Below are 23086 nucleotides of genomic sequence, written 5' to 3'. Positions count from 1 at the left end.
CATGGGAAGAAATGCAGAATGCAAACTATGGACAACAATTAACAGCAGTATTTCAACATTCTCTCATCAATTTTAACAAAGGTACCACATCAGGCTAAGTATTAATAATGGGGGGGGGGAGTGTGCCACTTTGAAACTGTCGTGTACCCCAGAAAAACCATTAATCCTCATTCAATATTGCTGGGTGGGATCTTTTTTATTGTTTCCATGGAGATGTGACCCACCCAATTGTGGGTGGTAACTTCTGATTAGATGGTTTCCTTGGAGATGTGTCTCTTCCTGTTCAAGGTGGGGTTGTTTACTGGAGCCCTTTAAGAGGGAACCTTTGGAAAGCTTTAATGCCATGTGCTAGAGAACTCTGGAGATGCAGAAGAAAAATGCCCTTGGGGAAGCCTAATGAAATGAGGAGAGAAAGCTAGCAGACACTGCCATGTGTCCTCCCAGCTGAGAAAGAAACCCTTAATTTCATCAGCCCTTTCTTTGGAGTTACGGCATCTTTCTCTGAATGCTTAATTTGGACATTTTCACAGTCTCAGAACTGTAAACTTGCAACTTAATAAATTCCTTTTTTAAAAGCCATTCTCCCCTTTTCCTCTTTCCTTCCATTGCCTCCCCTTCATCCTCCTCTACCTCTCTACTCCCCCCTCCTGCCTCTCCTGTGTGAAATTCCTTTCTCTCCTCCTTCTCCCTTTCCTCCTCCTCTCTTTTCTTCCCTTCTCTTCTTCCTTTCCTGCCTATACCCTCTTGCTTTTCCCTCCTCCTCCTCCTTCCGCTGTCTTTCTCTGTGTCTCTTGTGAAATGATAAAACATGGACATGTACTTTACACAAATAACAGGACAAAGAAGTTTGATGAGTACCTCTACTCTAGAGCAGCTTCTGATTTCCTTGGCAAAGATGCTGCGTTCACGCGGTCCCTCGGGCCTACTCGTGACCACCACTACATCAGAACTGACATTTCTGAGCGCTACTGGCTCAATGGAGCAAAATTTATTGGAACTTTCCCCATACCAGACACCTATAATCCGGATGATGATAAAATACATTTATTCTTCTGCGAATCATCTCAAGAAGGCAGTACTTCTGATAAGACCATACTTTCTCGAGTTGAAGAGTTTGTGAGAATGATGTAGGAGGACAGTGCAGCCTGATAAACAAATGGATAACTTTTCTTAAAGCCAGACTGATATGCTCAATTCCTGGAAAGGATGGGGCAGACATTCATTTTGATGAGCTTCAAGATATTTACTTACTCCCTACAGGAGATAAAAGAAATCCTGTAGTACATGGAGTGTTTACGACAACAAGCTCCATCTTCAAAGGCTCTGCTGTTGGTGTGTACAGCATGGCTGACATCAGAGCAGTTTTTAATGGTCCATATGCTCATCAGGAAAGTGCAGACCATCGCTGGGCGCAGTACAAAGGAAGAATTCCTTATCCCCGACCTGGCATATGCCCAAGCAAAACCTATGACCCATTGATTAAATCCACCCGGGATTTTCCAGATGATGTCATCAGTTTCATAACGCAGCACCCTGTGATGTACAAGGTGGTGTACCTGGTAGCAGGAGAACTGACACTCAAGCGCATGGACGTGGATTACAGACTGACGCAGGTGGTGGTGGACCACGTCATCACAGAAGACGGGCGGTATGATGTCATGTTTCTTGGCACAGACATTGGGACAGTCTTAAGAGTTGTCAGCATTTCAAAGGAAAAGTGGAATATGGAAGAGGTAGTGCTGGAGGAGTTGCAGATTTTCAAGTACTCATCAGTCATTTTGAACATGGAGTTGTCTTTGAAGCAGCAACAATTGTACATTGCTACCTGAGATGGATTGGTTCAACTCTCCTTGCACAGATGGAACACTTATGGGAAAGCTTGTGCAGGCTGTTGCCTTGCCAGAGACCCCTACTGTGCCTGGGATGGAAATGCACGTTCTTGATATGCACCTACTTCAAAAAGGCGAGCTAGATGCCAAGATGTAAAGTACGGAGACCCAATCACCCAGTGCTGGGACACAGAAGACACTATTAGTCAGGAGACTGTTGATGAATAGATGATTTTTGGCACTGAATTGAATTCAACCTTTCTGGAATGTATACCTAAATCTCAACAAGCATCTATTAAGTGGTATATCCAGCAGTCAGGAGATGAACATCAAGAGGAGTTGAAACCCGATGAAAGGATCATCAAAACGGAACATGGGTTACTGACTTGCAGCTTGCAGAGAAAGGACCCTGGGATATATTACTGCAAAGCACAGGAGCACACTTTCATCCACACCATCGTGAAGCTGACTCTGAACATCACTGAGAATGAACAGATGGAAAATACCCAGAGGGCAGAGCACGAGGAAGGGCAGGTCAAGGATCTGCTGGCTGAGTCACGGGTGAGATACAAAGACCACATCCAAATCCTCAGCAGCCCTAACATCAGCCTGGACCAGTACTGTGAACAGATGTGGCACAGGGAAAAGCGGAGGCCGTGCAACAAGGGCAGCCCAAAGTGGAAGCACATGCAGGAAATGAAGAAGCGAAATCGAAGATACCAGAGACCTGGATGAGCTGCCTCGAGCCATAGCCACGTAGTTTTCTATTCAATTTAAAGAAAAGAATTCTTTACTTGCAAAAATACTGTCTTCTATTTCGTACATCCTTTATACTAACTCATAAGTGCTTTCCATGGAGTTTTGCTAAGGCACAAGCACAATATTCTGAATAAGACAATATATATGGTCAATATGGGATAGTAAAGGTAAATAACTCATCCAAACCAGTTTTCCAAGAACTAAAACATGCAATTGCAAAGTAAGAATTATCCTCAAAATAGGGACTTTACATTTGTAAGTGTTTTTATGTTCTGAGTTTTTGAATTTATCATATCATGTAAATAATTGAGCTAAGCAAATTTGATATTGTAACAATGTAGTTTATTTCCTTTGCATCTCTGTTAGGCATGGAGTTTACCATGCAGTTGTGCTATGTTCTTATGAACATGTTTCATTCCACTCTTGAATTCCTTGTGGTAGGAATTAGAGGGAAAATACAAATTCAGACAGTTCACATTATCAACAGAGACTTCCCAGTGAGCCATTCACTCTTGGGGGCCTGATTTAGGAATTTGAAGATGTGCACTGTTTCTTTCAGACCACAGGAGTTGCATTTAGTGTACTGTGGAAGTGATTTACTGGAGGGCATAAATGCTTCTCCCTATAACTTGTCAAGGATAACAGGTTCACAGGGAGAAGCTGGTGTTCAATTAAGTGTTTTTAGAATATATGCCAAGCTCTATGGAGTCATAATGCTTAATAAATATTTTAATAAGAAAAACATGACATATACTGCATTCTAATGAGAAGACATGTGGATAGGATTAGTTAGGAGATAGAACGAAACACAGCCATACACTCCGACTTTGGGGAAAACTCATATCCCCATATAAAGGAAGAGTAATCACAAATAAAGTGGGCAAAATTTAATGGAGTTTTATTTACTTGAGCATAAATAACTGCCAATTTGCAATCCGTATGTTAAAGAAAATCTAGAGTATAACAAACTGCCAGCAAAATTGTGAGGAAAAGTAATTTTTCTGAAGGCTCATGGGAAGGATGTACACAAATCTTATTGACAGTCAGTGGGATTTCAATAGGTACTTCCTTTCTTTTTCTAGAGATTTATTGTTCTCTGCATATTATTTCCATTTGCTGTCTTTATCTGCTACTAAATATTGGATCATTTGATTATATTTGAGTGACTTGGAAAGAAACAATATATACCTTCAGAGAGAGAGAAGGAGAGAGAAAAAATTAGGCAGATGATAGTGGTTGAGGAGTGGGGATATCTATTTGGTGAACTAACAAAATAAATGCAAAACAACGGAAAGGGTTAACTTAACTCTTGGACAGCTTTTCTTCACACTAATTTGCATTTCTGATGCTCTGTGTTGTAACTTAAGTAGTATTGTTTTAGTAATTTTATAATAAACCTACCATATGTAAAGTAATTAAAAAAAAAAGCCATTCTGTCTCTGGTAGATTGCATTCCAGCAGCTTAAAAACTAAAACAGGAAGGTATGCGGTATATGGGATTTTTCTTTTTGGAGCAATGAAAATGTTTTAAAATTAATGGTGGTGACAAATGTACAAGTCTATGTTGAGCGCCATCAACTGTACACTTTGGGCGGATTGTATAGTGTGTGAATGAAATGCCTTTTTTTTCATGGAAGAACAATTCCTAAATATTAACAAAATATTCCTGTGTCCCTCTATCTTCCTACTATCCACAGTTCATGTTTTAGACAACTCTGGCAATGAAGATACCATATAAAATATACTCATAAAAGTAAAATTTTATTTTCATTGATATTTCATTTAACATATGAAGGTCTTTGCTCTAAGTCTTTGCAAAACAGATATCCTAAATCTCATAAGAGATTTTTTTTCACTCTTCATCTGAGTGAGGCATAGGGTATGCAAGTCCCCAATACTGACTCCTAACATTTCACCCCAAGGAGATTTTACCCATAGTTACAGAAAGAGCTAACATCAATATACAAGAATCAAATTGTACGGGATATAATAATAATAATAATCTCTTGCGTTAATATATATTGTCATCTCTGTAGGACTGTAATGATGACGATTGATTATTTTTTCTCCATAAAGTTCAGGGTCAATTTTTTGTTTTGTTTTTAGTAAAATGTCAGAATGTGCAAAAATGCTGCACTTATTTCTCTAAATACATTAAAAATACTGGTAGTCTGGAGATGTTTAATTCTTCATTATGAGTCCAAGATGAGACATGACTATGATTGATGGGGTCTATTGAACATACTAATTCCAAGTTTGGCGACCATCAGCAAACTGTTCAAAAGAAACACAGAAACAAAAAGGTCAGGCAAAAGAATAGGTACTCAGATTCCTTTTTTAAGGGACTAGGATTCAGCAGGTTCCTCACAACTGCAAGAAGAGGGAGAATATTCTTGCAGAGGGAGGTATGGAAGCTTCATCTCTGAATATTCTCCCAAGTCCTAAGGGAGAATATTCAGAGATGAAGCTTCCATACCTGGAGGCACTGAAGGGAAACAAGGGCAGCTCCTCACTGAGCTATGAGTGGGCCGGATTTGATAATCAACTGCTAAAGTTTGAAGTGATCAAGACTGAAGGCTAAAGAGATCAGGGATTCCCACAGTCATCTAACAATGGTAAGTCAGAACTAGAATCCAGATCTGCAGCCTCCCATTTCACTGCTCTTAGTTGTGGCCTACACTGTCACTTCTGTTTAAGTATAAAATATTATGCTTGACAGCACATCTACAATCAATATCAGGTAAGTAACCTTTTTCTGAAGCAGATTTAAAAATTTCCCCTGCCTTCTTGGCATCTTTCTTACATTTAAAAACTACAAACAATTTGATTTGGGTTTTAAGGCCAAAGTTCATTAGAAAACAGGATTCAATCAAAATTTCCTTTGAACATTTTGTGAAAAAGGATACCTATGAAAGGGAGAAATATGGAACCCACTTTGTACTGAAACTTCTGCAACTGTAGGGAGGAGCCAGGATGGAACAGAGAGCAAATAAGAAAACAAAACCATTTCCACAGTGAATTAATAAACTTATCTAATTCTGACACTGTCAGTTACTGTTTTTGCAGCCTTTCCTATGTGAGTATAAACTAAATAATTTCAGTTGCTATCCAGCATCAGATACACTGAAGCAAGTAAATTTTTGAATGTATAAAGTATCTTGGGCAATAAACTAAACTGCAAATTGTTAAAAACAAAACAAACAAAAAAATAGCAACAGAATGTAAAAGTACCTGGCACCTGCAATTAAGCCAGCAGGCATAAATTTTCCAGAGTGGTAGAATCTCATTCCCATAATGCCAGCCAAAGTTCCAGAGGTAGCTAATGAAAAATATTTTAAAAAATAATTATAAATTCTCGCATCTTATATGCAGGGAAACCAAAAGAAGAGCCAAAGCACTGCCACCAAGGATCAGGTACAATCCCATACACTGGCGCGGGGACCATCTCCAGACTGCCCACATCCTTTGGGGTACGTGCAAACACTGGAATGTAAGTCCCATGCCAGCCAGGCCCAATCTGCCTTTCCAGCCTCATTTCCCACAACTATTCCACTGCAAGATGCACACCTTAGCCTACAATTTCCTCCAAAGTTGCCACCGTTTTATTCATACCCTGCAGACACTAGTTCATCTACCTACTAAATATCTACTAAAATGCCCCCTATATGCCAAGCACCATACTGGGTGCTGGAGAGAATAACTTGTCATCAGAAACAGCCTCTGTCAATATACTGCTTAAAGTCTGAAGGAACACACCGTAAAAGATAACGCTAATGAAAAATGTGCTATGGATAAAATCAGTGATATGAAAATAACTTAATAGGGAACTCCAAGGTATTCAGGGAGATAATGAAAGGATCTACTAAGGAAATGATTGAGCTGAGATCGGCTAAAGGGGGAAGCACATTTTAAGAGGATGAAATAGTATATACAGAGGCCATGGTAAGAGGAAGTATTATACGTTCAAGGAATTGAAAGGCAGGTGGAGCCCAGAAAACAAGATAAACCTGGAGGGGATTTAGGATATGTACTGAAGGCAATGTTGACAGGATTTGCTGATGCGTTAGACTCCAAGACTGGGGGAAGACAGCAATCAAGACCTGAATGGACGTAGAACATCAAAGAACAGAGGTGTGTGAAACTGTGAGATCAGCCTGGTGCATAAGGATGTTGGGAGCTTTAAAACATCTCAAAGATATCAAGTGAGCAACTATATATAAGAATAAAGCTTGGAGGAGAGGTAATATGTGTATAGTGGTAATTAAAGCTATGGACTTCAATGACATTATCAAAAACAAAAGCATAAAGAAAATAAAAAGATAAAAAGGTCAAAGTTTAAGAAAGTCTTTATTAAATGGCCAGAAAGAAAGATGAATTCTACACAGGAGAATGAGATGATAAAAGGAAAACTAGGGGAGTGGAAAATGATCAGTCAACCGTGCTGGGTACAGCTAGCAGGACAAGAAAAATGAGGACTGAAAAACGTAAAATGGATTTTGAGAAACACAGGTCAGTGGTCAATGGCAATGTAGTAAGAGCTATTTTCACAGACAAAAAGGGTAGTTAAGATTTTTTTTAAAAAGAAGTTCACGAAGAAGAAAAAGGGAAGTAGCTGGAGAAGGAAATGGGGTCAAAAGAGGTCCTTTTTAAAAAAAAATGAGACATGAGCACATTTGGCAATCAATGGGAGGGATTCATGTGAAAGGGGGGATACAAGAGATGGGATAACTGACAGTAAAACACTCCTGGGAGAGAAGAGCATCAAAGCAAAGGTGGAGGGATAGTTTTGGAGAGGAGATAAACAGGATATGGGAAGGTGTGGTGATTGATGGCATCAAAATAAGGCCCATCCAATACTTTCATGGTTTTTCTTAAATAGGAGGTAGGTCAAATAACCACTGAGAGCAGAGAGGTAGGGTCAGACGTGGGGGGAAAAAAACAAAAACCAGAGGCCTGAAGATCATTCTGGAGCATGAGAGAGGGAGCTGTTAGGCAAAGCTGAACCCTGGACACTTACTCAGCAGCACACCCCAAATCCCCCACTGTTGACCTCACTCCCTGACCCAATGCTGACTTATACAAACCACTGTGTTAAGATGCTTGTTCCCTTTACCACCCTTGTAGAGGCCAGAACTATCTATTTTCACACTGTGAGTTTGTGGGAAGGGAGGTATCCAGACTCCTAGCAGTGTCTGACACAGGATGAAGCTCAATAAAAACAAGCTGAAAGCCATTCTGATAAGACATAATCTTCCCTTCCCCTGAACTCTGTGTCTCGGCTGCAACCAGGGCACTTTCCATAGTACCAGAGTTGTTTTTAATGTTCACATCTTATCTCCCCAATTAATTTGAAAGCTCCTTGAAGACAAGGCCTGTCTTATGCTTTTACATTATTGTTAAAGAGTTAATAAATGATTTTCAAATTGGGAAAATGTAATATCGATGCAAAGCTAACCCAGATATATTTTATGTTCAAGCAGTTTTCAGTGGGCAACCACAATGTTTAACAAATACCTCCCTTGTACAAGTTTAAATACTAATTTCAATGGGTAACTCTAAACTCATGAAGTACGCAAACCTGCCATAATCTGTACATAAACGATAAACAAAAATCTCCCTACAAATTCCCCTTATTTAAAAACTTCCCCTAGAACTCTGCAGAAGTAGCCAGACTGTTTTCAGTGTGAATAATCTGCCACATCCCACCAAACCAGGGCCTTTTGGTAAAGAGTATATGGAGATATAACTGCAGTAGAGGAGACACTGAAGCAGACATACCTAGGAAAACCCAAATGTTTCTTGGATCCTGAGACAGCTGATAAGCACCCACGCCTGCTAAACTCCCAAAGAAAAGCCCAGCAGCCAGGGATGGGACGCTACCTAGAAGAAAGCAAACACATATGAATTGTAACGTGAGAAACATTTCATTAACAGAATCCACCAAACCCTCCTTCTCCACAATAGAAAAAAACAAACAGAACCTCCCTCAGCACAGTTCCCAAGTAGGTAAATGGGGAGTTTGTTATTTTAACAGAGAAGTCAGAACAATACCACTTATTCCTTTCTTCTCTAATAGACAAGTCACTTTCATCTAAGGAGAAATGAAGAGCACCCAATCAGGCCTAATGAAGCCAGTAAGGACTGCAAATGCCTGTGGGTGGAACCTTGAGTGAATCATGAAAGGAAAGGCAAATAGGATCAGTTAGCTAAAAAAAAAAAGTTGGAGAAGAATTCTAGTGTGTGTGTATTGGGGTGGAGATGATGCAGGCAAGGAAGGGGATACAGACACCTTAACTGACACACCCCACCCAAAAGTGACTTCAAAACATGAGTATGTGAAGATTAGAGGCTTCCTGCTGCTGGAAGCGCTCAGAGATGGCACTGTGTGGTCAAGGATAATGTGTGGTAGTCAATGATAAATAAAAACCTACTACCACCCCTACCCAGCTGCTTTAGATAAAGAGGCAAAGACAAAAGATTTGACTGGAAGCAAGCCTGGCTTAGCTCTGGCAGATAACCAAAAGGCAAACGCAGGAGAAGCAATGGGACTGACAACAAACTCGAACTCAAGCTAGAACGCTTAAAGCCAACCTGACAAGATTGCTTCTCAGGGAACCTGAAGACTCACTCTTCACTGGGAACAACATGAGGATTTTAAGAGGCTACAAGAAACTACAAAACCATACCTGCTTTTATATAGCCAATGATCCCACCAGAAGCAACCAGTGCTGCATAGCCAAAACCAAACCAATGTAAAGGCACTCTGAAAACACAAGAGTAAGAAATTAGGGTCCACCATGTTTAAAAACAACCCGTAGAGATCTTATCATGGGACTAAAAGGCTATCATTTCAGAACAATCCTCTCACTGTAAAATGAGGAAAATAAAGCCTATAGAGATTAGATGACTTGCCTAGAGTCAAACAATTAGTCAGTGCAGAGCTGGGATTTAACCCGAGGTCTCTGGACTATTAAGTCCAGTGTTCCTCCCATACCCCAAACTGCCCCCAGCATCATGCACTGAGGGTCCTTTTCAGAAACGGAAATGAACTGTGGTTTTGAGAAACTCCTGGCCATTCCATTCCCACCTGCTGTGTACTTACAGTGGACTGGGCTCCTTCTGCATTGTTCTCTTTTTTGCTCTGTCCAGTCAGGAGACTACAGCTGCGGGGGCGGGGGGGGGGGGCATCAGAGATAGTTAAAAAGGCACAGCTCTCCAGTAGTCATTAAGCAGTGGGTCTAAGCTTCACTGCTTAGTAGTCAGGGGGTCCTGGGTAAGTTATCCAACCCAAGATTCCTTCTTTGTACCATGGGGACAAAAATAGTACCAATTTCCTGGGGATGTCCTAGGCATTAAGTCACATAACATGTAAAAGTGATTACAGACAATTAAAGTTGAAGACATCAACCATTTTTATAGTAGTATACAGCCATAAGAAACTAAGCAAGATTTGTCCAGCTCTGCAAAGTGAGAAGCCAACCTTTTCATCAGTTAGCCAAAGTCATTAAATCAGAAAGCAAATCCACCCCCTCCCCCCAACTCTGGCTGCCCCAAGAATCAAGTTTTTTCAATACTCAATGTCTGTAAAACTTTTAGACGGTCATTTATTTTTTGCATCTAATTCACAGCTCTTGCTAGACTAGGCGGAGAGGAAGATCAAATATACAAAAACCCAAGTCGTAATTACATGGGCCACTAAGTCCCTGACAAGGCAATTCCTGTTTCGCTAGAAGAAATGCAGTTTATATCTTGCGACCCTAGTAAGACTGAAAGCAATACACGATCTTTACCCCTCATTTGTTTCGTTTAAAAAATGACTACGTTTCTATAAAAGAAGGGAGGAGGACTGGGCTCGTGCCCGGAGTCATTAAATCGAAATGTCATAAATCAATAAATCTCCAAGAAACCAATCATTACAGCGCTTGTGTTGCCTCAGAGGCTCAAGGTGCCGCAGAGTTCACAAACTGTTTTAAAGAAAGCGGAAAACGGCGAGCCTAGAAAAGCACGTAAAACTCGGCCTACACGACACCTGATCAGGGCACAAAAGCGGGCGGCAGTAGAGCTTCCTAAGTAATCCTCAGGCACCCAACCGCTTTCCGAAGAGTCAGCGCAAACCCGCAAGGATGCGGAGTCCTCGGAGCCGGGAGACGCAGGCCCGCCGGAAACGTCGCCGCAGGACTGCGTACCCGGGTGGGGCGTGAGGGCGGGGCGAGGCAGCGTGCGCACCGTGCGTGCTGGGGCGTGGGGGCGTGGCGGCCCGCGCACCGTGCGTGCTGGGGCATGGGGGCGAGGCAGCGCGCGCACCGTGCGTGCTGGGCGTGAGGGCGGGGCGGCTCGCCCACCTTGCGCACTGGGGCGTGGCTTGGCGCCTGGCGCGTGGGGCGCACCGGGGCGTGGGAACGCGTAGTTGGGGTTGGCGGCGCAGAGTGGGCCGAAGGGTGTTCGGCGCGTCTCGATTCTCTCCGAGGCAAAAACCTGGAAACCCAGAGTTTGAGCTGGCCTACGAGAGGCCATGTGAGCCGGACTCGGCGGAGGTGGCGGTCACCTGTGCGGCAGGAGGGCGTCTGAGGCTGGATCCCGACGTCCCCTTAAATAGCGGATCACTGAGAGAGAAGGGGAGGGCCGCTCGTGCTTTGTCAGTCCGGGTACCAGGCACGAGCTAGGCGGGCTTTACCCGGGAGGCCCGCCCTTCCAGTCCGACAGCTCTGTTTGCTTACCATTGGAAGGGATGACTTTCAACCTGCGGAGAATTGATTGGTCATAGGCGGGGAAACGTGGTTCATTTCCGTGTTTTTGTTATAGGAAGTGGGGTGACTAGAGAAGCATTTTAAGGGAGAGGAATAGGTTAAACACAACGATCAGTGACCTGTGTGGATGCCCCAGTGTCCAGGACGTGACATGATCCCCACTGCCACTTCACAATTGCTGCTCTTCCCTGCGTTTCCTGCACCATAATTCATTCAGTTGTTCACACTAAAATTGGAATGTCATACTTAACTTGTTCTTCTCCTTCACCTCTAGAAGTATCAACATGTTTAAATCTCACAAACACGATCTTGAATGAAAAAAAACTGCAGACCGAACATACTGCTCGAAAAATTTCCTTTGCAGCATTACCTACCCAAACAAGCATGCAGAATCCTACCAATTTAATTGAAAACACTTCTAAACAATGGTATGTCTTAACCAACTGGGAATGGATTTGGAGACTCATTCCTACCTAGACAGGTGCGTGCTTCAAACTTTAGTTATAGCCACATGACAGCCCCCCACCCCCTTAGACTTAAAGAAATTGAACGTCAGAGATTAAGTACATTGTCTATATTAGTCGTTGGCAGAACAGTTACTTGAAATAAGGTCTGTCTGACTTCAAGACCTATACTTTTTTTCTTTCTTTTTTTGAATAGGGAGAAGGCCTACAATCTTAATGGGTCACTACTGCCTCTTGTAGTGTAATCCCTCAACCAAAACACATGGCTCTTTGGTGTGTGCAGTCCCCTCAAAATAAGTCATAAAATAAATTGGTTTCTGCTCTATTTCAATTTGTCTCAGTGTAAATAAATTGTGTAGTTTTATATCTAGCTGGAATTAACATCTTAGATGAGACAGTGCAGCTCTTAACTGAACTCCCAGAATTGTGGTTCAGAGACCTCTGAACCACAAACCTATCAGTGAAGTGTGATCAAGGCTGTGTGAGGGACACTTAAGTTTTTAGTCTCTGATAACTGGGGCCTATTTCAGAGAGAGGGCTTGGGCCAGGACTGTGTCTGCTGGATACACACACACACACACACACACACACACACACACACACACACACACACACAAACAACAGCAGTAGAGTCCATCTGCCACAACAGAAGAGATCATGTAAGAAGAAATAGCACTTTGAGACTTGAGGATTGTTTTGTCCCTTTTGGGTTGACTTTGCAAATTAACAGGCTCATAGAAAAAAATACATAAATCCCAAAGTTGCAATGTTTGAATTCAGTTAATGAACTTTCGGTATCCACAAGAATACCAATTTCTAGGTCTTGAGGCATATTGTTTACTTTTCATTTAAAGGTAACATCATCCACTCAAAAAACATCTCTCCAGGAAATAAACATAAAAGAGTACAAAAAAGATCACCTCGGACCTAGATAACATTATGCTGAGTGAGACTAGCCAAAAACTAAAGGACAAATACTGTATGGTCCCACTGATATGAACCGACATTCGAGAATAAACTTGGAATATGTCATTGGTAACAGAGACCAGGAGTTTGAAACAGGGTAAGATAATGGGTAATTGGAGCTGAAGGGATACAGACTGTGCAACAAGACTGGATACAAAAACTCAGAAATGGACAGCACAATACTACCTAATTGTAATGTAATTAGGTTAAAACACTGAATGAAGCTGCATCTGAGGTCTAGTTTTTTTTTTTTCATTTTATTTTTATTTTTTTCTATTATCGTTTTACTTCTTTTTCTGTTGTCTTACTATTTTTTTTTCTAAATCGATGCAAATATACTAAGAAACGATGAATATGCATCTATGTGATATTAAGAATTACTGATTGTATATGTAGAATGGAATGATTTCTAAATGTTGTGTTAATTTTTTTAATTAATAAAAAAAGGATTCGAAAAAAAAAAGATCACCTATTTTCTCAGTCCACCCCATCTGCCACATGCTTCCAGAACCTCAGATGTTGAAAATAATTTTAGCAAAAATTTGTTTATTATAGCAAAAACATGTTTACTATATTCCAGACACTCTTTGAGGTATCTGCTTCTTCTATTCCCATATAAACACTACTTTACATATTTTAATTCATTCAATCTTAATAACAACCTTTGTGGAAAGTATTATCTCCTGCTTTTATACATGGAGGAAACTGAGGCAGAGAGAAGCTACCTAACTGGTACAAAGTCACAGAGTTTTGTAAATGGCAGAATTGCCCAAACTCCTTTCATCTGTCCTCAACCCAGCAACCAGCACATTCTCTCTACAAGTCTGATGGCTATCCCTCTGCTCAAAACCCTCTGATGGCTCTTTTTGTTTCCTACAGTGGCTTACAAAGCCCTTGAAAAGACCTGGCCCCTCTGCCTGACCTCATTTCCTTCTCCTTTCCCTTGCTTATGCTTCTCCAACCTCCTTGTTTTCATTAACTTGCATATGCTGCGTCATCTACCTGGAACACAATCCCCAGAAAATAGCCCAGCTCATTTCCTTGCCTTCTTTAGTCTTCATTCAAATGTCACCTTCTTGGTGAAGCTTCCCTGATCATCTTACTTAAAACTGCAACTCATTACCTTCCCTTTCATGGCTTTATTTTACTTCGTGGCACTTATTCCCCAATTTGCTGTATAACCTACTAATTGGATAGTCTAGTTCTCACTCTAGTGTGTGGGTTCCATGAAAGTGATGAGTACCTAGCACCTGGAACAGTGCCTGGCACATAATACGCACTAAGTCGACAAGCATGCACTGAATGGAAGAGTGAATTACCCTGGCTATGCCTGATTCCTTTCTGAAATCTGGTTCCCTTCTTGATCCTGGGCTTTGTCCTTCTAACGAATTCACCCCAGTGCCTTCTGTTGGAGTTTAAGATACCCACAATTGCTTTTTGACTCTTACAACTAAATCATTCTTATACTTACATATCACTGTGTTCCCTCTGCCAGGAATAACCTTCTTCTCCTTGTCCAAAAATTGGATCTCATCTTTTCCTGAAGTCATCAGTCAAGCAGCCCTGACTGGCCCAGCCCATTACATGAATATATATATTTACAGTGTTTAGGTAGGATCATGTTTTCCTTTCAGCCCTTCCCCTGTCCCACCAAATCTAGACTAATGCCTGGCACATGGTGAACGTTCAGTATATCGCTGTTGGATAAAGGAATGGAGGGGGGAGGTATACGCATATGCACATTCCAAATATTGGGAAGTAAATTTGTGATGAAAATTCGAATACACACAAATATCAGATTAGATACTTCAAAACATAGATGAGTGAGACGATACCCAGACTACATATTCCTAGGAGGAAAAAGAAAACAAAATCAAACTGAAATCTGCCAAAATTATGTATTTCGATATTAACTCTTGCCATGTGGGAAATGCAGTGGTCTCCAACTACGCTACCTGGCAAGCTTCCCCAAAGATCACTAAACAGAAAGGCTCCCAGACCAAATTAAAATGCCCAAATCACATGATTAATTAAATCAATTTAAAACACAGACAAAGCAAGGAGAAAGAAATGGGATAAATGAACACTATTAGGATAGGGTGTGAGCAGGAACCACACGACCTAAATCCTGGATTCCACAATGCTCATGTTCTCCCTGTTTCTATCACTCTCTCCTTCTCCAGCATCGGCCTTCCAGCCAGTGGTATGATAACAAAGACCAAAGGTCTGAGCAAGGAGGCCCACCGAAGCAGGGTGCCCTGAACCAAGGACATACACTTCTATCAGAGAGAAGCAGGTGCAAGTCTGACCAGTGGCTGTAGTTTGGGTTTTCTTGTGTTTCAGATGAGGACACATGAGGACAGAGTGAGTGCCCTAATTAAGGCCCCATGACTTTGAGTCCTCATGTGTGTTTTGTGTATTGTAAATGTTCACTGTCTCATATCAAATATTTAGTACCTAGAGGGCAGGCCACGGTGGCTCAGCAGGCAAGGACGCTTGCCTGCCATGCCAGAGGACCCGGGTTCGATTCCCGGTGCCTGCCCATGTAAAAAAATATATATATATATTTAGTACCTAGAAATAGTTAAGTACTTTCTATTCTTTTCTATGTTTAACACACGCTGTTATTTACTATTTATCTTTACTTAACCTACCTTATATATTCTGCCTATGTTTAAAACTCTTTGCTTACTAACTACTTATCTATACTTCACATATCTTAAAAGGGTTTAACTTAGGTTTCCAAATGTAGTCATTTCTTTTAATAGAACTGATTATTCTCAAACGCAAATGTACATTCCAACCTTTTCTTTTAATGCCACTTTAAAATAAAAACTGCCTTTTTCAAAACTCATGTTTCATGATGCAATCTTGGCCACTTGGACCAGCAAACATTCTTATTCTGGAACAAAACACAATTTCTAGTAAAGGCATTTAGGCAGAAAAGAAAAATAGACATTCAGTGACTAGATTTTGCACATGCCAGTAGCTTGCGAGGTGAGTGATAGGCTGACATTTTTCAGAGTGATCAGTAGTTCTACCTAGTTCTGCCCCTCCTGCTGCTACTGTAAAAAGAGAGGCAGCTGGTTTCATTAGACTAATGATGCAACACACATCTAGAAAGTGTAGGGAGGGAAGGCCATGCAATGGAGATATCTTGTAAAGAGATAGGAAGAACTAAAGTAATTTAGAGATAAGGTGCATTAAAATCATAACAGGATACCTGATTACTTTAAGCAAGATCCATTTGAACTCTATTAGACCATCTCTAGGAACACTATTTATAGAATTGGAGCTCTATTTTCAAGGAGATCTTAGAATTTTTACTGATTACTTTTGCCTATGGAATTACAGATTTTTTTTTCCCATGGTAAAATCCCAGAGGCTTTGAATAAATACTTGTCTATTACATTCAGACCTAATTAAAAAATAACATAGGACACTAAAAGGGAATGACACATGCTTTCTTTAAAACTTTGAAAAATGTATAAAATGTGTAACTAAAATTTTTTTGTATACAAAAGTTCAGAAAATTTTTTAAATTTTCAACCAAAAAAAGTAGTAATTGGGAAGACAAAAAGGGTTTTTGCCATTTCCAAACACTTCTTATCTTTGACACTCAAACTGCATTTGAATGTAATAAGAAAGTTAAAGTTAACATCTAAGATTTTCTTAAAAATAATTATTAAAGCTTCCAAATTCATAATTGCATATTCAGACATGTAAATGTACTCTCTGGCTTGGAGTTTAGGATAGATAATAATTAGAAAATGGTAGGATTCCTGACAGTTCAAAGCCCAGATCTTAGATTTGAAGGTGTTGGTGATAATCATATCTCTCACATGCCATGAATCCATTTATAATAGGGCCTTTGAAGATGTTATTAGTTAAGATGGGCCTAAACTGAAAGAGAGCAGGCCTTAATCCAATAGGGCTGAAGTTCTTGTAAGTAAAGGCAACTGGGCATGGAAAGGAAGCCATAGGGAACAGCCAGAATCCGGAAGTCAATGGAACCCAGGAAAAAGAAAGAGAACATGCTGCCACCAGATGACCTTTAAAATATAAACACTAAAGTCACTTTTTAAAAAATGAAAGTCAGGGCAGACCATGGTGGCTCAAGACAGAGTTCTCACCTACCATGCTAGACACCCGGATTTGATTCCTGGTGCCTACCCAAGCAAAAAAAAAAAAAAAAAAGTCAAAATGTTAGTAGAGACCATTAATACTGAAACCTTACTCAGAAATTGGTATCATATATCACGTACTTTATCTGAAACATTTAAAAAAATTCTACATGAGACCAACAAAAACAAGAAGCATGGACTAAAAAAAAACAGTGCTGAGTGTTAAATAGGAGGCCTGACTTAGGATCAATTCTGCTATGTGTGACTTGCCGTGTAACTTTCAATCTGCTTTCTCGTCTGCAAAAGTACAGGCCCAGAATGGATGACCTCTAGAGCCCCTTCTAGCTCAGGCAGCCTATGATTCTGTGATACAAAGCACACTGACTTATTTCTAAAGCTACCCAGATTTGCCAAGATCCCTCAAAAACCAAAAAAATGTGAAGTAAGGCCATGGAAGAAATAGGCAGCACATAACTGATGTATTAAAAAGGATCATTTTGGGACTTCCGGAGAAGATGGCGGCTTAGTAAGAGGCGCGGGTCTTAGTTCCTCCTCCAGAAAAGCAACTAAAGAAACAGAAACAATACGAAACAGCTCCCGGAGTCACGACAGAGACCAAAAAGACAGTGTACCCCATTCTGGAACAGCTGAACGGGCAGGGAGAATCTGCTGTGGTGAGATACCCGAGGGGCGGCGTTTTCCCGGCTGGGGCGGCTGGCGACTGGGGTCCCCTCCACGCACGTGGCTCCCCGGTCTGACTGGGAACGTTGGATAGCGGGGCCCTCCCGTCATGCTGGGCGTTTCGGGCCAGCTGGGCAATTAGGACCGGCACTCTCCCAAGCCGCAGAGGCCAGCGACCCCCGCCTCCACGCGCGGTTTCCCGGGCCGACTGCGGTGCAGACAGACGAGCGCCACGAGCGCCACCTACTGGGCAGGAAAAGAAAAATAGAGCCCAGAGATTTCACAGAAAAACCTTTCAACCAGCTGGGTCCCACACCCAGGGAAATCTGATCAAATGCCCAGACACCAGCAGAAAATAATGGATGACGCTCGGAAAATTGAAGATATGGCCCAGTCAAAGGAACAAACCAATAGTTCAAATGAGATACAGGAGCTGAGACAACTAATGCTGAATATACGAACAGAAATGGAAAAACTCTTCAAAAACCAAATCAATAAATTGAGGGAGGACATGAAGAAGACATGGACTGAACAAAAAGAAGAAATAGAAAATCTGAAAAAACAAATCACAGAACTTATGGGAGTGAAGGACAAAGAAGAAAAAATGGAAAAAACAATGGATACCTACAATGGTAGATCTAAAGAGACAGAAGCTACAATTAGTGAACTGGAGGATGGAACATCTGAATTCCAAAAAGAAACAGAAACTATAGGGAAAAGAATGGAAAAACTTGAGCAGGGGATCAGGGAACTGAATGACAATATGAAGCGCACAAATATACGTGTTGTGGGTGTCCCAGAAGGAGAAGAGAAGGGAAAAGGAGGAGAAAAACTAATGGAAGAAATTATCACTGAAAATTTCCCAACTCTTATGAAAGACCTAAATTTGCAGATCCAAGAAGTGCAGCGCACCCCAAAGAGAATAGACCCAAATAGGCGTTCTCCAAGACACTTACTAGTTAGAATGTCAGAGGTCAAAGAGAAAGAGAGGATCTTGAAAGCAGCAAAAGAAAAACAATCTGTCACATACAAGGGAAACCCAATAAGACTATGTGTAGATTTCTCAGCAGAAACCATGGAAGCTAGAAGACAGTGGGATGATATATTTAAATTACTAAAAGAGAAAAACTGCCAACCAAGACTCCTATATCCAGCAAAATTGTCCTTCAAAAATGAAGGAGAAATTAAAACATTTATAGACAAAAAGTCACTGAGAGAATTTGTGACCAAGAGACCAGCTCTGCAAGAAATACTAAAGGGAGCACTAGAGTCAGATACGAAAAGACAGAAGAGAGAGGTATGGAGAAGAGTGTAGAAAGAAGGAACGTCAGATATGATATATATAATACAAAAGGCAAAATGGTAGAGGAAAATATTATCCAAACAGTAATAATACTAAAAGTTAATGGACTGAATTTCCCAATCAAAAGACAGAATGGCAGAATGGATTACGACCCAGCAATACCACTGCTAGGTATCTACTCAAGGGACTTAAGGGCAAAGACACAGACGGACATTTGCACACCAGTGTTTATAGCAGCATTATCTACAATTGCAAAGAGATGGAAACAGCCAAAATGTTCATCAACAGACGAGTGGCTAAACAAACTGTGGCGTATACCTACGATGGAATATTATGCAGCTTTAAGACAGACTAAACTTATGAAGCATGTACTAACATGGATGGACCTAGAGAACATTATGCTGAGTGAGTCTAGCCCAAAACTAACGGACAAATACTGTAAGGTCCCACTGATGTGAACCGACATTCGAGAATCAGCTTGGAATATATCATTGGTAACAGAGACCAGCAGGAGTTAGAAACAGGGTAAGATAATGGGTAATTGGAGCTGAAGGGATACAGACTGTGCAACAGGACTAGATACAAAAACTCAAAAATGGACAGCACAATAATACCTAAGTGTAATGTAACTAGGTTGGAACACTGAATGAAGCTGCACCTGAAATATGGTTTTTTGTTTGTTTGTTTGTGTGTTTGTATCTTTTGTTTTTGTTTTTTTCTTTTTCCTTTTTATATATATATATATTTTATTAGTATTATTATTTTAATTCTCTTCTCTATATTAACATTCTATATCTTTTTCTGCTGTTTTGCTAGTTCTTTTCCTAAATCGATGCAAATGTACTAAGAAATGATGATCATACATCTATGTGATGATACTAAGAATTACTGAGTGCATTTGTAGAATGGGATGATTTCTAAATGTTGTGTTAATTTCTTTTCTTTTTTTTGATTAATAAAAAAATTAAAAAAAAAAAAAAAAGATCATTTCTTTCCTGTTCCTGTGTTTTCCTTTTCCTACTTACTTTCTCTCCCATCTTCAAATGCTCAGAAGCTATGCCAGTACAATAGGAAAATGGAGAGGAGATATTCGTTAGGTTTTCACTTCCTCCATTCTAAGTCTTGAACTCTGATATTAGACCTGCCCCCAAATTTTTCTCACCCGAACCTCTTTTACAGTTAGACCATCACTCTTTTCCACCATATATATGACAAATGGCAGAGAACTCCAAGATTCTGCAAGACTGGAATTAAAGGATCCCCTAAATAAATTGGAACCAGAAGGCACAGCTAATTTTTATGTACCAGGAAAGAGGTCAAGGTTCCAAGGTGCAATTAAATCACAAAGAAGTTACCACTTAGAAATACTACAAAGGTTTTGGCACTACAAGATTCCAACTTACATTATAGGTTAACTTACCAAACAATCCACAAGTTTATATATAACCCCTCTTAAAGTCAGGTTTACCTTTTATGATGATATCAAACTATTTATAAGTTTTATATCCTTTTCATTTCTGCCTATGCCACCTTCTGCTGTTGAAGTTTCCTAACATTTGGTATCTCAAGACATCATGGTAACTGACATCTGTTGAGCTGTTATTTTGTGTAAATGACAAAATATATTATTACTGAGATGACAGTAGTAGGAATAGCCAGCATTTATTGAGCACTGACAATGTGCCAAGCATTGTTTGAAGGGCTTTATACATATTGACATGTTTAATTCTCACAATGCTCCTCTATAATGTGGGAAGAGGTTATTATTCTCCTATAGATAGGGAAACTGAGGCACAGTCATAAGTAAATAAACCAAGATGCAAGCCCATGCCATCTAGTTCTAAGGTCCCTGCCCTTAATCACTTGGCAACCTGCTCTGTACCCCATGTTTGCTATCAGAGATTAGGCAGTAAGATAGAAATTCAAAAGCTGCCAATTCCCCAATTCTCAAAAGAAGTTTTGGCCACAATACAGATAAAAACAATCCCCCCCCCCCAAAAAAAACCCCACAAAACTATAAATTCCCAAATTTCAAATCTATTTTGAAAACTCAATTTTTTAAAAAGATCAAAGAGTGACAAAATAATTCATTAAACAGAGTTTCAAAGCTTATTTTTGAATAAGAAGCTTGATTTATTTGTTAAAGATTTATTTAACAAATAAATCAAGACACATGTTAACATAAGCCATCTAATTAGGATATGAAATTATCTACACACTGGAGAAATAGACATTCATTAGAAAGGATTAATGGATCAAGGTCAACCTAAAGGGAACTCTCCACTGCGCTGGGACTGACATTTCTCTAGGCATGCCCTGATCAATTTCTTTAACTCGTCAAGTTGAATGACCTTGCATGGCTATGGTAAGACACCCCAACACCACCAGGATAGTGTTAGACAGTCAAGTAGGGAGCCACACTTTCATCAGCACTGGATGATAACAAGACATCCCCCCCCCACCCCCACTGAAGTATCAGTGGAAATCAATCAGTTGGGGAACTGGAACTTCCACCTCTGCTAGGCAGTGATGAGAAAGGCAAAGTTGGGAACCCGGACTTAGAGCTCTATTTGTTAGTAACAATGTGGCACAGCACCCTCCCTCTTCCCCTCACAAAACAGCATCAGAGAAAGTTAGTTAAAACAGGTTTCAATAAGAAGTAGGGTCTTATAACCCAATGCAAAAATATTCAGATTTCAATCAAAATCACGCATCATACCAAAACTCAGGAAGATCTCAAATTAAATAAAAACATAACCAAAAGATGATAACAATGGGATGGCAGAAGTATTAGAATTACCTGAGAAAGGCTTTAAAAGAGCCATAATAAAAATACTTTAAAACAGCCATAATAAAAATACTTCAACAAGCAATTATAAATACACTTGAACAACTGAAAAAAAAAAAAAAAAAAAAAAGCAAAGCCTCAGCAATGAAACAGAAAAGTCAAGAAAGATGAAATGGAAACTTTACAAGTGAAAAATACAATCACAAAAATAAAAGGCTCAGTGGATGGGTTCAACAGGAAAATGGAAGGAACAGAGAAAAGAATCAGTGACATGAAAGAACAATAAAACATGGTACAACCTGGGTGAACCTTGAAAACATGCTAAATCAAATAAGTCAGTCCCATATTTTAGGATTCCATTCACATTAAAGTCCAAAACAGAGAAAGTTGTAGAGACAGAAAGAGTTGTTGTTGCTTAGGACTGGGAAGTTGGGGGGAAACAGGTAGTGACTGCTAATGGTTTCAGGGTTTCTTTTCAGAATGTTAAGAATTTTGACCTAAAGAGATATCAACTCACTCCAATAGAAATGTCAGGGTCACCAATAAAAGCATGAGTCCCACAGGCTAATGGAAAGACATTTACTTACAGAGCAAGATCAGCTTCACTAGTGGTGTCAGTTCCCCATAGCCATCGGGTCTCAATCCAGGGCCAACTCAAGGAAATGTTCTACATGCAGATCTTGTGTTGTGTGCTACAATGGAGTACTCTACGCCTTTCCTGCCAGGGACAAATATACCACTAGTGTTCAAGCTGTATGTCATAAAACATGCCCCCCCAGAGAAGGACTGTCTCCAGTGAATATTTACATATGCTTGGGACAATAGGGGAAGGAACCTACTGACAGTTCCCTTTGTCCTATAGTGGATTGTATTGATGTCACCAGGCTAACATACCAGGTCCTGAGTACAGGATGTGTGTGACCTACGGAAAGGCAGCAAGCCATGCTAAGACTGTCTCCTACCACAAAAATCTCTAAAATGGATGTAGCGATGGTTGTATAATTCTGTGAATATACTAAAAACTATTAAACTATACACTTTAAATGGGTGAATAGGATGGTGTGTGCATTATATCTCAATCAAATACTGTTATATAAAAAACGGTGGATACAGCTAAAGCAGTGATGAGATGAAATTCAGAGCACTAAACACATGCAATAGAAAAAAGGAAAAGTCTCAAATCAATAATCTGAATTCCTACCTCAAGAACGTGAAAAAAGAAAAGCAAAATAAATGCAAAGCAAACAGAGAGAATGAAATAAAAGAGAGCAGAAATTAATGAAATTGAAAACAGAAAAACAGAGAAAATCAATGAAATAAAGCTGGTTCTTTAAAAAGAAAAACAACATTGACAAGTCTCTAGTAAGACTGACAAGGGAAAAAAGAGAGATGCATAAATTACCATATCAGTAATAATACAAGGGC

At 40.2% G+C, this 23086-nt stretch overlaps 1 protein-coding gene, 1 long non-coding RNA gene and 1 pseudogene across 5 annotated transcripts; 2 read left to right on the top strand and 1 right to left on the bottom strand.

Moving 5' to 3' along the window:
* Nucleotides 1-369: 369 nt before the first annotated feature.
* Nucleotides 370-11233, bottom strand: TMEM14C (transmembrane protein 14C). Of its 4 annotated transcripts, none has more exons than XM_077143784.1 (6): nucleotides 11134-11233; nucleotides 9691-9751; nucleotides 9275-9351; nucleotides 8367-8468; nucleotides 5820-5907; nucleotides 371-4862 (listed from the first exon to the last, which is right to left on the bottom strand). In XM_077143784.1, exons 2-6 carry the CDS (start codon nucleotides 9711-9713, stop codon nucleotides 4805-4807), a joined length of 348 nt encoding a protein of 115 aa, XP_076999899.1. In that variant the 5' UTR covers nucleotides 9714-9751; nucleotides 11134-11233; the 3' UTR covers nucleotides 371-4804. The 4 variants fall into 4 exon arrangements, with proteins under 4 accessions (XP_076999900.1, XP_076999899.1, XP_076999898.1 ...); XM_077143783.1 differs by lacking the exon at nucleotides 11134-11233 and adding an exon at nucleotides 10611-10814 and having other exon boundaries at nucleotides 372-4862; XM_077143782.1 differs by lacking the exon at nucleotides 11134-11233 and adding an exon at nucleotides 10618-10810 and having other exon boundaries at nucleotides 2483-4862.
* On the top strand, nucleotides 799-2662 carry LOC143668774 (semaphorin-3D pseudogene; annotated as a pseudogene).
* On the top strand, nucleotides 10955-12086 carry LOC143669180 (uncharacterized). The gene is made up of 3 exons (XR_013168766.1): nucleotides 10955-11102; nucleotides 11610-11816; nucleotides 11996-12086. It is a non-coding gene; the product is annotated as an uncharacterized LOC143669180 (long non-coding RNA).
* Nucleotides 12087-23086: the final 11000 nt, after the last annotated feature.

This window comes from Tamandua tetradactyla, chromosome 25 (assembly GCF_023851605.1).
Source record: "Tamandua tetradactyla isolate mTamTet1 chromosome 25, mTamTet1.pri, whole genome shotgun sequence".
NCBI classification, from domain to species: Eukaryota; Metazoa; Chordata; class Mammalia; order Pilosa; family Myrmecophagidae; genus Tamandua; species Tamandua tetradactyla.
The sequence above is the reverse complement of the archived record's forward strand: the minus strand, read 5'-3'. Positions and strand labels throughout refer to the sequence as shown.

What these genes read in the sequence shown, in the direction of transcription:
- TMEM14C (XM_077143784.1), bottom strand. Translation starts at nt 9,713, where the DNA reads ATGCAGAAGGAGCCCAGTCCACT. An exon ending in CAGAAGGAGCCCAGTCCACT is followed by an intron (nt 9,352 to 9,690) that starts GTAAGTACACAG and finishes TTGTGTTTTCAG; the next exon opens with AGTGCCTTTACATTGGTTTG. An exon ending in AAACATTTGGGTTTTCCTAG is followed by an intron (nt 5,908 to 8,366) that starts GTATGTCTGCTT and finishes ATTTTTCATTAG; the next exon opens with CTACCTCTGGAACTTTGGCT.